A 17,820-nucleotide genomic window follows, 5' to 3' on the forward strand; every position below is an offset into this window, starting at 1 on the left:
GTATTACATATGGGAAACAGCAACCCCAGAGCAACGTATCAACTCTGTGGTACTACACTGACAGTGGTAGAGAATGAAAAGGACCTGGGGGTAATTGTGCAGGCAGATATGAAGTTCTCTGAGCAGTGCAGATGGGCTGCAAGAGTAGCTCATGGTGTCTTGTCAGTGATATGCAGGAATTTTTCTAGCAGGGATAAGGAGGGGATTATTCCCTTGTATAAGGCAGTGGTCAGGTCACACCTTGAGTACTGTATACAGGTCTGGAGGCCTCATTTCAAGAAAAATGTAGAGCTGCTGGAACGAGTACAGAGAAGGGCAACAAGATTAGTGAATGGAACAAAGGGTTGCTCTTACGAAGAAAGGCTTAAGTTTTGCAAATTACAGAGTCTGGAGACTAGGCACCGGCGAGGTGATCTGATAGAGGTGTATAAAGCCTTGAATGGTTTGAGTATGCTCAATGCTGATGGGATTCTTCCTCTTGCTCAGGATAATCACCCGAGAGGGCATAAATTCAAATTGAGGAAAGACAGATGTAGGATAGATGTGCGGAAATTTGCCTTTAGCCAGCGAGTAGTTGTTGGTGGAACAGACTTCCATCCCTTGTTGTGGAAGTTGATAGCCTAAATAAATTTAAGGCTCAGCTGGACAGGTATTTCGAACGAACAGGGGGTGAAGTGGAAGTTTTTTTTTTTTTTTGGCTGATGCTGCATAAGCTCGCTTTCTTGCATCATATGCCTCTACTAATGCTAAGCTTGCTTTCTTGCATCATTTGTCTCTACTAATGCTAGGTAAGTCATCTTTTGTGAAAAATGAATACTCCTGTAATTGCTGTAGTATATGGAAGCAATATTCATTTGAGAACCTGAACTCTGTATACCTCACAGGTCAGGAGTACAGATTCAGGTACTCATATCCTACCAACACCATACTTTTGTCAAGAAGTTCAGTACACCTCTGCATATATATGGTATGTTTACCTCTGGGTAATTCCCTTTGTGAATGGTTCAGAAGTGTTATAAATATCTGTCATAGTGATGGTGACTACTTATGTAAAATCAACTAATGATTCTTTTGCTCTCTCTGCTCTGCCAGCTATAACTGGAAAAAAAGTTTAAATAGTTAATTTTTTTTGAGGGCTGGAGAACTGCTGACACTATGCTTTAAGTGGTAGTTGGATACATTTGAAATATGTGGCATATCTAAAACTTTTTATTATTTATCATTTCATTCTTCATGTATAACACACACACACACACACACACACACACACACACACACACACACACACACACACACACACACACACACACACAGAGTCTCACTTAATGTGGGTAGTCAAGCCAGTGATATCCTCCTAGCAGCAAAAAAATTCATACTTTCCAAAACTTACTAATTTGCTTCACAAACATGCATGATTTAAATTTCGACCTTAGTGAGATCCATTTTCATCTTTAATTCTCTGACCCCCCCCCCCCCCCAGTTAGATTTTCTTAATGTAATCTTTTCACTTGTCCCCAGATGTGCTACTCATCTTGCATGACCTATTTTCTTATTCTGTCTGTGACTCCTTCCATTTTTGAGGTGATATTTCAAATGCATCTAGCTACTACTTGAATTGTTTATTTAACCACTCTGAACACTTTCTGAACTTTTCCTCACCAACTTATAAAAAATATGCAAAAAAATGTTAGCTCAGATCAAGACAGACAATCTCTTTTCCCACAGAGCTGATTTCTTGTGTCTATTTTCAGCTTATGTTGTTTGGCATTTTGGTAGTACCAAGTACAATGATATGTAAGATTCATGTTTCATTTACATTGCACATACCCAAAATATTTCTTGTTGGAATGAATTTTTTTGTCTCTTTTATTCCATCCTAAACTCCCACAGTCTGATCCATGGTTTTCACACATTTAGCCTTTTTCTGCCTATGCTTAAACCCCAAAAAGTTTAAAAGAAGTAAGTAATAAATTGAAAGTTGACTTAAGCCAATTTTGTTGAATTTATTAATAACAGAGTGGTAAATTTCACTATGTCCAACTGGCCACTAGTTTCAGTATCTTTCACATTGCTTACCGTAATTTCAAAGTAATTCGAATCCTCCCTCTCTACCCCACAAGGCTAGAAAACATTCTCTTATTAAAACAGATTATCCAGTATTATTTCAACCTTTGATACCTTTGAAGAAGAGTTTTGGGAGGTTGGTCAGCAACAATAAACTTCATTTAAGTTAGTATTAACCATATCATGCAAGGAAGCTACAGCCTTTTGCTGTACCATCCAAAAACAAAAGAAAATAACAATGAAATAAATAATATAAAATATATAAAAAAGAAAATATACTACCTTTGTGTTTCTTTCCTCATATCAATAAACTCAGCTGACTTTTGAATTTCTCAAAGCTGTCAGCCTTAGTTATCTCCAAAGGTAACTTGTTTCAGTAACTAATAAGTTTGCTGCCTAAAAGAAAATTTCTTACAATCCAGTGTAAATCTCTTTTCATATAATTTGAACTTATGGGTCCTCATTCTGCAATCACTTATAATAGTGAAAATTTCACCATTTCGCCTTCATACATTTTACTATACTTTCTCAGAGCCTTATAGACCTCGATCAAGGTAATCACTAAAGTGCCTAATTGCCAAACTCTGTAGGCCCACATATTTCAAATCTTTACTCACAATGGCTTTCTGTTTTTGAACCCACTTCAAGAAGCTCAATGTCTTTCTTTCTTTAGGTGTGTTGTTCATACTTGAACACAGCATTACAAGTGCAGTCTTAAAATTGCCTTATATAGTGGGATTATGACCTCCCAATTTCTATATGTAATTGTTTAATAAAAGACTGATAAGGCATTAGGCCTTCCTTACTGCCCATTTATAATGCATGGAGTACTTTGCATCCATCCATATCGTAAGTGCCAACCCCACCTTGAAATAAAAAAAAATACACAATAAAATAATAACGTGCTATTATTATCATGTGAGTTTTGGATTAAGATATTTATTGAAACTTAACACAACAATAATAAATTATTCATCTCAACACAAACTCTCACAAATTATTTTGGAGTTGCTATGACTTTGCATTTTTCTTGTATTAAAACATAGCTGCCACTTTTTTTGACCACTCTTGAAACCTCTCCAAGTTGTTCTGAGAGAATGCTGCTTGTCATTGATAATTAACCACTTTCCCATCCTTTACATCATCTGCAGATTTTAACATCACACCCTTCATCCATTTGTCCATGTCATTCAAGAAAATCAAAAACAACATTTTCCCAGAACTGACACATGAGAAGGGGGCAAATTCCACTACTTACATTAACCTGATATGAAGAGTTACTATTAATTGCAACCCTCTGTTTCCAGCCCTGTATGGCTGGAAACAGATGGTTGGTATCACCCCATGATATCAACACATTCCAGCTTATACAGTTCCTGCTGAGGAGGACGGATGACTCTCCTGTGAGAATTGTGGCACCTTTTTAACTATTCGCCATATTTTATCTGAGTGTCCACAGTATTATAGACATAAATGTGTTTTATGTTTTACTGCTTTTAATTATCTGGCTGAGCCTTATACACCCAGTGTGATTTTATCTGGTAATGTCCGTGTGTCTTCTGTTTTTAGTTATTTGAAATCAGTTAACCATTTTACTCTTATTTAAAATTTACCTTTTTATTGTTATACCTTTACTGTTGTATTTTATTTGTTGTTGTACCTTTATTGTTATATTTTATTTATTTTTGGATCTTTATTATTATATATTTTGCAATAGTGACCCAATTCTTTAGGTTACTGAAATATTAATTGTGTACTTCTATGTGACCTGGTTTTGGCACATGATATCCTCAGTTATTAATGTGCCAATAAAACCCAGTTTATACAGTAATCTCTCACATTCAACAGCTGGAGACTCAGCTGGAGCAAAAAAAAGTCTCTGAGTTCTGTACCTCCCATATAATGTTTTCTGGCATAGCTAATCTTAATGATTTAACTGCACTTCCTTAGCATAAATAGAATTTATTTTTGAAATTTTTGTTCCTTGCAAACTAAGAGAGAGATTTTAATAGAAAACTGTTTTCTATAACTTGTGGATACAGAAAGCAGTTAGTACTTTGATAGTCAGCCAGCATAATAGTAATGACTGAAACAGTTCGGAGAGGTTGTATACAACTACAGATAGTTAGCAGAAAGATGTAAATTCCTTTTTGAAATGTGAAATAATGTCAGGAACAATAATTATTAACAGTTTTTTAGCCTTGTAAGTTAGTTTAAAACTGACTTACAGGCTGAAAAACTTCATGGAGTTTGCTTGTGGAGTCTGTTCTCTGTTTTCTCATTAATTGTGAGGTATTTGTGGAATGTTTAATGAAGGAAACCGAGCTAGATTTGGGTGGACAAAATGTTTAAGCAGTAAGTGAGAAAAAGTTTCTTGATTGGAATATGTCACACTTCAGTATGCCTTTCTGTAGAGAATAAAAAAATTTAAGGATCTGTTGCTATTATGAAAATGATTGCTTATAGTATTGTTGACTAAAAGGAAAAAAATAAATGATAAACATTTATAAATGACCATGCTATAAGCAGTATACTACTACCTGCTATCAGTATAGCTATTACTACTCTTAATACTGCTGATTACTGTTATTAATAATACTACTGTCATTACTACCGTAATAGAATAATCATCAGAAAAAAAAATCATAAATATTCATGTGCATTTGTGTTATAAGCTTCTGAACATGGGATGTGAAATTAACATTTTATTTAACATTCTCATATAGCAGCCAATTTTCTTACTCTCTCTCAGAATAGTTATAAGTAATTTTATGTCATTGTAATTTCAGTTGTTTAAATTTTTATTATGCAGACAGAAGTTGAAAAGCAGTTGCTACCAACACGTCTCAGATGGTTGCGACAAAGAGTTGTATCTATCTCAATGAGCAATAATCACACAGCTTTATTAGTGGAAGCAGGACATGTAATTACATTTGGATACAATAAAAGTGGCCAGTTAGGTTATGGAAATACTCGCCATTATTTTTCTCCTCTGATTGTAAAATCAATGCAAGATAAAACTGTGACAGCAAGTATATTCATTCTCTTTCTTGTTATTATAATTTTGATATATGAACTATTTTTATCTTTGATTAAGATTTAAACATGAATGAGAATTTAAATTTTTATTTAATGGTTTTTTTTATACTTCATGAGAAATTAACTTCTGCAAATTATTATTATTATTATTAGCCATATGGTGCAAGGAAACCTGAGGCTTATGCTGCACCGGCCAAAAAAAAAAAAAAAATTTCTGAATTACCCCGAGAGAGAGAGAGAGAGAAAGAGAGAGAGAGAGAGAGAAATAAAAGGGAATCACCAAGGAAGAGGACCCTGGGTGTGCCAAGCCCACACTCACCAGATGTGAGCCCCTGGGGTTAATGATGTGAAGGTGAATGAAACAGATTACAGTGTTTGGTATGCAATATACCAAACACTGTAATCTATACACACGGACGGTACACTAAATAAAAATAAATCAAGACCATCCTAGAATTCAAACAGCCACGGCTCTAATCATTTTGGAACCGAATGTTTATATGCACTTTTCAACTCCATTGCATGAGAAATCAGCCTCTCAAGTTACCCCATATATAAATCCCACTGTAGTTATGTTTAATATAATATAATACCATTATGCAATCTCAGTTGCATAAAAAAACAAAAAGTGTAACTTATATCGTATATTACTTTTATTATTTCCTACGTAAAATTATATCAATATAAAACACAGCATTAATAGAAATTGCTGAATATTTGTAACTTATTAATAACGTATTCAACATTAAAATATACGAGCAATTAGTACAAATATTTTCACGAATATTATTTCTTAATTTAATATTTCAAAAGTACTGACCTCTGGAAGTGATTTTCCTGCACTTAAATTATAAATTTTGACATTGTTTGGGTTCTTAACCTGCATTTTCAGGTTTGAGAAAGAAACAAAACAAATAATTTTAAATAAATTGTGCATACCTTACTTCCATTTAGATAATCACTGAGTGTAATTGTTTTTTAGTTAATGCAAATATGAAAGACTGTTCAAATCTATAATATCAGGTCTGTAATAATTGGTAAATAGGATGATTAATATTAAAAAAGCCAGTACTTCCCATATCACCTGTCCATCTTCTAACATTGTCTTGATACAAGATATCAAGAAATATCAAATATTCATTGAGAATATTAGGAATTAATAATTAATGAAATATTTATCTAGTATTTCATTCCATGGCCAAAATCAGTATAAAGCTAAGTTACGTAGAAACTATATCATTCATTTATGGAGGTATATACCTTTCTCATAAATATTTGATGTTTGTATAGTATCTTTTCCATATAATAAAAAAGAGATGTTGGGGAAAAAAAAAAAAAGAACCGTCACATTTCTAAATTCACAATGACCAATGTATATAATAACCTGCTGGTAACTTTATAGTAAGGAATTGAATCATCCAGTGTATAATCTCTCTGCATCTACTCTGGTAGCCTCTGACTGGAGGGAGTCTGAGTAGTGTACATGCTGGAGGCACTGCTGAGGCCATGCTGTGTAAAGGAGCTTGGTATATTCTTGTATGTTGTTTTGTGTATTTATTAATGATATTGATGAAGGTATATCAGACTTAATGTCCAAGTTTGCAGATGATGCAAAGGTTGGCAGGGTTGTTAATGATAGTAAAGACAGTATCCTACTGCAACAGGATCTAAAAAAGTTAGGTAGATGGGCTGAGAAGTGGCAACTGAAGTTTAATATTGACAAATGCAAAATACTGCATATGGGTAGCAGTAACCCAAGAGAAATGTACCAACTGTGTGGTAATACACTCAGGGAGGTGGAGAATGAAAACAATCTGCGGGTAATTGTGCAGTTGGATATGAAGTTCTCTGACAGTGCAGACAGGCTGCCAAAGCAGGTCATGCAGTTTTTCAATGATATATAGGAATTTTGCTGGCAGAGACAAGGAGGTGATTATACCTTTGTATAAGGCAACGGTCAGGCCACACCTTGAGTACTCGTACAGGTCTGGAGGTCTCATTTTAGGAAGGATGTAGAGTTGCTAGAACAAGTACAGAGAAGGGCAACAAGATTGGTGAGAGGAACAAAACAGTGCTCTTACCAAGAGAGGCTTAAGTTCTGCAAATTACAGCAGCTGGAGGCTAGGCACCTGTGAGGTGATCTGATTGAGGTGTACAAAGCCTTGAATGGTTTGTGCAGGCTCAGTGCTGATGGAATACTTCCGCTTACTCAGATTAAGAACCTGAGGGGGCATGGATTCAAATTGAGGAAAGACAATTGTAGATTCTTCTTCTTCTTTGGTCCTTAGCTGGCAGCTGGGGGAGGCGGTTGGCCACGCAACCAGTATGCTGCTGTAGGTGCCGCAGGGTTTCGGACTTGCTCTGTGATGTTCTTCCATACCTTACGATCCATGGCTTCAGTCCTGGCCTGGTTAAGGTCGAGACATTGGCTCTTCAAGTCATCTTCCACTTGCTTGGCCCACGTTTTCCTAGGCACGGTCCGTTGGATGCTCCATTGGGTGGGTCGTTGTCTCCAAAGGAGTGTGGATGGTATTCTGTTCGTGCCCATTCTACATACGTGGCCAAACCATCTGAGCCTTCGCTTCTGGATTTGGTTGGCAATGGTTGGTTGCTGTTGGCATCTGGCGCGGATGGTATCATTAGTGATGCGGTCGCGAAGAGAGATGCCCAAGATCTGCCGCAGGCATCGCATTTGGAATACCTCAAGTTTGTTCAAATCTAACTTGAGACAAATCCATGTTTCCGATCCGTAAAGAAGAATGGGCAGGATCAAAGTCCGGAAGAGTCGGATTTTAGTCTTTGTGGAAATGTTGGTCCTCTTCCACAGACACCATTTGAGCGAGGCGAACGCAGTGGCCGCCTGTCCAATTCTGCTGTGGATTTCCATGGTGGATGCAACTTTCTTCTCCTGGACCAGCGACCCAAGGTATTTAAAGTCCTGCACTTGCTCAATCTGGACGCCTTCGAGATAGATGGTGGCTTGCGACCCATCTGTTGTCAGGGCCTTTGTCTTACCAGCATTGATCTTCAAACCGTATGGCCGGGCAATGCGGGCAATGTCATAGAGGATGTCCGTGGCTTCAGCGTCGTTACCGGCGAGGATAGCACTATCATCAGCAAACATCAGGTCAGTCACATAGTGATCCTTGTCATATTGTATGCCCTGTCTGTTTCTGAATGCTTGCCTCATAATGGCGTCAACCACGATGTTGAAAAGCAACGGGGAGACTACATCCCCTTGGCGGACTCCAGTTTGGATGGTAAATTCCTCAGATAAATTGTTCTGGATGCGCACCTGGCTGGTTAAACCGTTGTATGCAGTTTTGAGGAGTGTGATGACTTTTCGAGGTACATGTTCAACCTCTAGTAGTTTCCATAAGGCAGGCCAGTGGACACAGTCGAAAGCAGACTTAAAGTCAATGAAAACAATGACAGTTCGCTGTCCACACCGGATCCTCTCCTCCATCAGCTGACGAATGGCAAAGATTTGATCACAGCATCCTCGCCCGGGTCTAAATCCTGCCTGTTCTTCTCGACTGGTTTGCTCGCGATGTTTTTGCAGTCTTGACTGGATGATCTTCATAAAGACCTTTCCGATGATGGAAAGGAGGCTGATGCCACGGTAGTTCTTGCAGTCCCGGTTATCACCTTTCTTGTGGATCGGTACAATTGTAGATTAGATGTGTGGAAGTTTGCCTTTAGCCAGCTGGTTGATTGCTTGCTGGAACAGATTTCCATCTGTTGTTGTGGAAGTTGATAGCCTAAATAAATTTAAGGCTGAACTAGACAAACATTTGGAGTGACCGGATGGGTGAAATGGGAATTTTTTATTTTTTTTTGGCTGATGCTCTGTAAGCCTGCTTTCTTGCATCATATGCCTCAACTAATGCTAATGCGTGTATGCATGCTATATCGCAAAATTTCAATTCATGCAACAAGTCCCCACCCACAACTTTTTTGCTTCATCTACATCAGTGCATAAATATATGATCACAGTTCCAGTATCAGTGATGTCTATTTCTACCTGCTAAGCCTTGTTTACTTTTTCTGCCAGAAATCTCAATTATCAATTGCTTCAACCACTATTCATATCAGTTGCCCTAATTATTTGCTAATTATTTACAGACATATACACAAGTACCACAAGGTGGTACTTGTGCATATGTCTGTTAGTTCAAAAAGAGGAGATTTCCTATCTTAGAATCTTCTCTTTTTGAACTCATATGACTTAAAATCTTTTCTTTTTTTTTAAAGCCACAATCCACTCATTATTTATTATATATTTATAGAATTACAATCAGACTATGTTGACAATTCGGACTTGCCCACAATTGTAAACGTTCCAAATAGTACAAGTTATACTTTATTAATTTATTTCTGTAATTTTTTTTTTAATTTTATCTTTGAAATTGATGATATAAATAAAAGAAATAAAATTAACATATTAAAACTTTGTGATTTCATATAAACAATCAGCAAAGCTTAATAGCTATTTGTTGATGTTTATATTCAATTGTTAATGGCAGGGGACATTGTTTTTTTGTAGTCCTAATTCAATCAAATGTCATGGCACTGCAACCATTTCCAACTATGAAATTTGTTTTCCAGCTGTACTAGTTCAATTATTATACTGCCTTCTATTTATACTTCATATCAACAATCTAAAAAACTAAATCTATGTTTATATTCACTTGTTAAAAGCAGACAGTTGGTTTTTTTTTTTTTTGTCCTCAAACTGGCAAAACTTCCTGCATTTCCAATTATAAAATTTGTTTTCCTGCTGTACTGTCATACGTATGTGAAAAACTAAGCCAATATTTGTTGTTGTTCATATTCATTTGTTAACAGCAGGTGGCATTGCTTTTTTCAGTCTAGAAGTCACAAAGTAACTTACACTCTTAGCATTTGGAGATGTCATCAATATTTCATAAAAGCTTTTCTGATGATTGAGAAATTTCACCATCAGGAGTTCTAGTTTCCCTGACAAATAAAATAAACTACTCGGCATTTGGCATAATTAGACCTTTAAATCACTTGAGCAGTTACTAACAGCTGTCTCTCCGTGATCTTGACAATTTCTCAAAATCATTTTGTTAATTACAGTAGCACCAAATCCATACAATTTGTTTCTAAATAAATATAACATATGCTTTTCTCAAAACTGGCATTCTTTCATAATTCGTTTAATTTCTTTAATTCATAAATTTTTATTTTTATTTTAAAATTTTTAATTCTTTAATTCATACTATTTCTTTAATTTTAAAAATAGCATAGTGCTTTATACTATGCCAAAACATTATGACCACCTAAATAATACGATGTTGGTCCTCCACGTACAGCCAAAACAGCTCATACCCTGCGAGGCATGGATGCTACAAGATTTCTAAATCTCCCAAAGCTTAGGTCACACCAAACTGACTCGACACTGCACTGTCCAGCGATGTCGACTGGTTTCACTTCCTTGGATTTTATGTGTTTCTTAACTAATAGCATAACCCCTCCTCCCTTCCTATCCTGTCTATCCTTTCTGTAGACGTTGTACTCCCCAAATTCCAGTTCTGCATTACTTATATCTCTCTGACACCAAGTCTCTGATATCACAACAATATCTGCCTTTGATGCTTTGAGCAATACCTCAAATTCATCAAATTTATTTACCAAACTCCTAGCATTGGTGTACATGCAAGTATACATGCACCTGTTTTTTTTCTTAGCTACCCTAACACAACCCATGTGTTTACTTGTACCCCAATGACTCCCAGCAGTCTCTGAAATATCCTGCATCTTATTTTCCAAGCTGCTGCTCATTCCAATAGAAGCTGTGCAAGAATCACTTTCACCTCTGCCAGTGGCTACTGTTAATCTATTATTCCTTGTATCCCCTCAATCTAGCAGTTTTCCGACCCACCTAACACTGCCTCGATAGCATCAGCAAACATTCTTGCACCCTTTCTATTTAAGTGTATCCCATCCCTGTAGAAGCAGTCTCTTCTGTTAACAAGTACAGACCAGGCTGAAAAAAATTCTACCCCTTGAGCCTTGCACAATCTTTCCAGGGCCGAATTGATCGACAGGACTCTCATCATATACTCCCTCCTATCGTGTCTGGGCAGAATTGCAGACACTTTCAAATTCAACCCTAATTCACGGCTTTTTTTCAACAGTGACCTGTACTTGTTAAGTAATTCCGCCAGTCTCCTACTCTTAATATCATTAGTGCCGATGTGTACAATTATATCACATTTTGTGCCCTTAAAAGATGATATCCGCTCTACAACATCATCAACCTTTGCCACTGGCAAAAGTACCCTGGTCCTGTTCCACCTATCCTTTTTACAAAGCATGTTTCCCGTTTCCCTGACAATAGAGTCACCAACAACTACTAGTTCCTTTGGGACCAGCGCATTCTGCCTTGGGGGTTGCCTCTGTGTTGCATGATGCCCAAGTGCAAGCTCTGGCGTTGGTGTGGGCAACTGAGAGCTTGATGGACCCCTCACTTTTAATCCTACGAGGACATCCACCCTGTCCTTCAAGCTCTCATATAGGCCCATAACAACGCTGAGTTGTCGCCTGATTTCTTTACACTCCTTGCATCGCGCACATACAGAGACATCCTCCATGGCAGTATCATGTCTTCGTAAGAGAAACCCTTTGTTTCATTCACTAATCTTGTTGCCCTTCTCTGTACCCATTCCAGCAGTTCTACATCCTTCTTGAAATGAGGCCTCCAGACCTGTATACAGTACTCAAGGTGTGGCCTGACCATTGCCTTATACAAGGGAATAATCAACTCCTTATCCCTGCTAGAAAAATTCCTGTATATCATTGACAACACACCATGAGCTACTCTTGCAGCCCATCTGCTGCTCAGAAAACTTCATATCTGCCTGCACAATTACCCCCAGGTCCTTTTCATTCTCTACCACTGTCAGTGTAGTACCACAGAATTGATACGTTGCTCTGGGATTGCTGCTTCCCACATGTAGTACTTTACTAATGCTAATGCTTTACATTTTTCAATGTTAAACTTCATTTGCCACCTCTCAGCCCATCTGCTCAACCTTTCCAGATCCTGTTGCAGCAGCATAGCGTCAGTAGTGTATTTAACAACCCTGACAACCTTTGTATCGTCTGCAAACTTGGACATTAAGCTTGATATTCCATCATCAATATTATTTATAAATACAGAAAACAATAATGTACCCAACACTGAACCCTGAGGGACTCCACTAATAACATTAGTCCACAATGAGCAGTGTCCATTGATTACCACTCTCTGTCTTCTCCCTCTGAACCACCCCTTTATCCATAGCAGCACATTGCCTCCAATGTCACACTGCTCCAATTTGTGCAGTAGTCTTCCATATGCAACAGTATCAAAAGCCTTTCTAAGATCCAAGAATATAACATCAAAGGTATTCCCTGCATCCAGATCTTTTGTGACTGCATCATGGTATCCAATCAAATTGGTCAGGCAAGACTTCCCCTTAACAAAACCATGCTGTGTCCGAGCTATAACTGAAGTCTTTTCTAGATGATCCTGCAGTGCTTCTTTAACCAGTGCCTCCATTAAATTTCCTGGAACAGAAGTTAAACTCACAGGTCTATAATTACTTGTGTCAACCTTTGTTCCTCCTTTGTGAATTGGGGTCATATTGCACATCTCCAGTCTATGGGTACCTCCCCTGAGTCCAAGGAAGCTCTCGTAATTATGGCTAAGGATTAGCTTACTTCCTTTGCTGCCTCCTTTAATATAACTGGATAGATCCCATCCACCTCAGGAGCCTTTCTTGTGTTTATCTTCAACAATTTCTCTTCCACTTTACTCTCAGTTATTACAAGATTATCTAGCTTACTGCCAGAGTTGAATACACCTCTGGCATTCCCCTCACTGAATAACTCCTCATGTGTGAATGTTGATGCAAAATATCCATTTAGTTTGTTAGCTAACTGAGCAGGATCATCAACAATTGAACCATCGATATCAAGTGGACCAATCTGATTCATCCCCTTTCTTCTAGAGTTTACTTAAGTAAAGAACTCTTTGCTGTTTTTCTTTGCATCCCTTGCCAAAGATTTCTCGTAATCTGCCCTCACCTGCCTAACCACCTTTGTAACTTGGTTACAGATCAACTTATATCTACCATAGGCTTCTATGTCACATGTTAATTAATTTATATGTATCCTATGCATTTTTCTTCTCTGCCATATGTCTCATTACTTCATCTGACATCCTTTTAGGCCTAAACATTGAACAATATTTCTTACTTGGTATGTAAAGCCTAATAGCTTTCAAGATGAGTTCTTTGAATGCTTCCCATTTTGAATTTGCTGTTGGTAACATCATCAGTTGGTCCCACTGTATAGAATTTAAATACAGTCTCAGACGATCGTAGTCGACTTTACAAAAGCAATAACCCTTCCCTTTACCCCTGATGGTAGTTACATCTTTGAGTAAATCCCACTTCAGCACACTTTAATCACTGCCACCTAGTGGTTCCTTTATCTGCAGATTCTTAATGCATGAAGAATCACTTCTGATAATCAAATAAAGAGTAATACTGCCTCTAGTTGCCTCCCGAATATGCTGATGTAGAAAACAATCATCCAATAAACCCACAAAAGCCATGCTAGTGTGTGAGTGACCAACCCACAAATTCTAGTCAATATCTGGGAAATTAAAATCTCCCATTATAAGACTCTCTGATTTACTGGCCCACACTATTTCCCTGTACAGGTTCTTATTATACTCATCAGAGTCATTAGGCCTATAGCACACTCCTACTCTCAATTTTGATCTCCCAATGCTTATGTCACACCAAACTGACTCGACACTGCACTGTCCAGCGATTTCGACTGGCTTCACTTCCTTCGATTTTATGTGTTTCTTAACTAATAGCATAACCCTAACTCCCTTCCTATCCTTTCTGTAGACGTACTCCCCAAATTCCAGTTGTGCATTCCTTATATCTGTGTGACACCATGTCTCTGATATCCCAACAATATCCGCCTTTGATGCTTTGAGCTATACCTCAAATTCTTCAAATTTATTTACCAAACTCCTAGAATTGGTGTACACGCAAGTATACATGCACCTGTTCCTATTCTTAGCTACCCTAACACCACCCATGTGTTTACTTGTACCGCAATGACTCCCAGCAGTCTCTGAATTATCCTGCATCTTGTTTTCCAGGCTTCTGCTCATTCCAATTGAAGCAGTGCAAGAATCACTTCCCCTCTGCTAGTGGCTAATGTTAATCTATTAGTCCTTGTATCCCTCCAAGCTAGCAGTTTTCCGACCCCCCTAACACTGCCTCAGTAGCATCAGCAAATATTCTTGCACCCTTTCTATTTAAGTGTATCCCATCCCTGTAGAAGCAGTCTCTCCTGTTAACAAGTACAGACCAGGCCGAAAAAAATTCTACGCCCTTGAGCCTTGCACAATCTTTCCAGGGCCGAATTGATTGACAAGGCTTTTTTTTTTCACGGCTTTTTTGACCTGTACTTGTTAAGTAATTCTGCCGGTCTCCTACTCTTAATATCATTAGTTCCAACATGTACGATATCTCCTTTTGTGCCCTTAAAAGATGATATCCGCTCTACACCGTGATCATCCTTTGCCTCTGAGACAACCTTTGCCCGTGGCAGGTCTAATGAATCAGATTAGTATAATAAACAACTGTACAGAGAAATAGAGTGGGCCAGTAAATCAGAGTGACTTGTAATGAGGGATTTTAATTTCCTAGATAATGCTTGGAATTTGTGGGTTGATCAATCACACAATAGCCAGTCTTTTGTGGTTTTATTGGATGATTGTTTTCTACAGCAGTATGTTTGGGAGGCAATTAGAAGGACTAATAGTCTTGATTTGATTATCAGTAGTAATTCTTTATACATTAAGAATCTGCACATAAAGGAACCACTAGGTGGCAGTGATCATAGTATGCTGAAGTGGAATTTACTCAAAGAGGTAACTACCACCAGGAGTAAAGGGAAGGGTTTTTCTTTCGTAAAGGTGACTAAGGGGGCTGAGACAGCATTTAAATTCTATATGACGGGACCAACTGATGATGTTACCAACAGCAAATTCAAAATGAGAAACATTCAAAGAATCAATCTTGGAAGCTACTAGACTTTTCATACCAACCAAGCAATATTGTTTAAGGTTTAGGCCTAAATGGATGTCAGATGAACTGATGAGACATATGGCACAGAAATAAAATGCATGGGATACATAAATTAACAGGTGACACGGAATCCCATGGAAGATATAAGCTGGTCTGTAACCAAGTCACAAAGGAGGTTAGGCAGGTAAAGGCAGATTACGAGACATCTTTGGCAAAGGATGCAAATAAAAACAGCAAAGAGTTCTTTACTTAATTAAAATCTAGAAGGAAGGGATGAATCAGATTGATCCACTTGATATCGATGATTCAACTGTTGATGATCATGCTCAGGTCGCTGACAAACAAAATGAGTATTTTACATTCATACATGAGGAGTTATTCGGGGGGGGGATGCCAGACGTGAATTAAACTTTTTCAGTGAGCTAGACGATTTTGTATTAACTGAGCGCAGAGTGGAGGAGAAATTGTTGAATATAAACATAAGAAAGGCACCTGGGGTGGATGGGATCTATCCAGTTATATTAAAGGAGGCAGCAAAGGAAGTAAGCAAACCCTTAGCCATAATTATGAGAGCTTCCTTGGACCCACGGGAGACACCCACGGACTGGAAATGTGCAAACATGACCCCAATTCACAAAGGAGGATTCAAAAGGTGACATAAATAATTACAGACCTGTTAGTTTAACTTGTGTTCTAGGTAAATTAATGGAGGCACTGGTTAAAGAAGCACTGCAGGATCAGCAGGATCATCTAGACAAGACTTCAGTTATAGCATAGACAGCATGGGTTTGTTAAGGGGATGTCTTGTCTGACCAATTTGATTGGATACTATGATGTGGTCATGAAGGAACAGGATGCAAAGAATAATTTTGATATCATATATTTGGATCTTAGAAAGGTTTTTGATACTGTTGCACATAGAAGACTGCTGCGCAAATTGGAGCAGTGGCATTAGAGGCAAATTGCTGCTATGGATAAAGGGATGGTTGAGTGGGAGAAGACAGAGAGTGGTAATCAATGGACACTTCTCTTCGTGGACTAATGTTATAAGTGGAGTCCCCCAATGTTCAGTGTTGGGTCCATTGTTGTTTTCTGTATTTATTAATGATATTGATGATGGTATATCAGGCTTAATGTCCACGTTTGCAGATGATACCTCAGAAGTTTTTTGTCGAGTCCCCCAGAAGTATATAACATTTTCACCAGGAACTGCTGAAAATGTTATATACTTCTGTAGGACTCGACATGTCAAGACAACTCCCTTTATAGCCAAGAATGTTTCTCTCTGCTGCTGGGATCCACTGTTACAAATGATAGTATGCTGCTGCATCATGATCTAGAAAAGTTCAGCAGATGGGCTGAGAGGTGGCAACTAAAGCTTAACATTGACAAATGTAAAGTACTGCATATGGGAAGCAGTATCCCCAGCATAATGTTTCAACTGTGTGGTACTACACTGACAGTGGTAGAGAATGAAAAGGACCTTGGAGTAATTGTGCAGGCAGATAGGAAGTTTTCTGAGCAGTGCGGATGGTCTGCAAGATTAGCTCATGGTGTCTTGTCAATGAAATACGTGTACATGAATTTTTCTAGCAGGGATAAGGAGGTGATTATCCCCTCGTATAAGGCAATGGTTAGGCCATACCCTTAGTACTCTACACAGGTCTGGATGCCTCATTTTAAGAAGGATGTAGAGCTGCTGGATTGAGTACAGAGAAGGGCAATGAGAATGGTGAATGGAACAAAGGGTTGCTCTTACGAAGAAAGGTTTAAGTTCTGTAAATTGCAATGTCTGGAGACTAGGCACCTGTGAGGTGAACTGATTGAGGTGTATAAAACTTTGAATTGTTTGAGAATACTGAATTCAGATGGGATTCTTCCTCTTGCTCAGAATAATTGCCTGATAGGATATAAAGTCAAATTGAGGAAAGACAGTTGTAGGACAGATGTGTGGAAGTTTGCCTTCAGCCAGTGGGTGGTTGATTACTGGAACAAACTTGTATCTGTCGTAGTAGAAGTTGATAACTTAAATAGATTCAAAGCAGAACTAGACAAACATTTGGAGCGAGTGGATGGGTGAAATGAGATGGGGTTTTTTTTTTTTTTTTTTTGGCTGATGCTATATAAGCGTGCTGTCTTGCATCATGTGCCTTATTAATACTAATTCTAATTTATTTTATTTGCCGTTCTGATCTATATTTTTATTTTCCAGATGGTGCAGTGTGGAAATGACTTCACTGTAGCAGGAACTGCTGAAAATGTTATATACTTCTGGGGGACTCGACATGTCAAGACGACTCCATTTATAGCCAAGGATGTTTCTGGCTTCTGCTGGGATCCACTGTTCCAAAATGGAAAAACAGATAATTCTGAAAGAAAAAATGAAAAGAGGGGTGATATAGAAGAGAATAACGTACTGTGTTATAATGAAATTTCAGAATCGGAAGTTATTAAAATTGGTAAATACAAAAAAAAAAAAAAATCTTTGACATCAGTCTAATTTATCCTCATGAATTTTGTCTTATTTTAACTTTTATAATTTTGATAAAAAGTTCTCTTTTATTATGCTTCAGACATCTTTTACTAGATT

The 17,820-nt window shown here is 37.9% G+C and overlaps 1 protein-coding gene across 1 annotated transcript in view; it reads left to right on the forward strand.

Moving 5' to 3' along the window:
• LOC150075078 (uncharacterized) overlaps window positions 1–17,820 on the forward strand; it is a 275,156-nt gene that overhangs the window by 128,251 nt on the left and 129,085 nt on the right. The window contains exons 8-9 of the mRNA XM_090389084.1: window positions 4,877–5,092; window positions 17,443–17,689. Of these exons, the coding sequence (XP_090245210.1) occupies window positions 4,877–5,092; window positions 17,443–17,689 (463 nt within the window). The remainder of the gene's footprint in view (window positions 1–4,876; window positions 5,093–17,442; window positions 17,690–17,820) is intronic.

Source organism: Mastigoproctus giganteus, chromosome 14, assembly GCF_048544385.1.
Source record: "Mastigoproctus giganteus isolate SK-2022 chromosome 14, ASM4854438v1, whole genome shotgun sequence".
In the NCBI taxonomy this organism is placed as follows: domain Eukaryota; kingdom Metazoa; phylum Arthropoda; class Arachnida; order Uropygi; family Thelyphonidae; genus Mastigoproctus; species Mastigoproctus giganteus.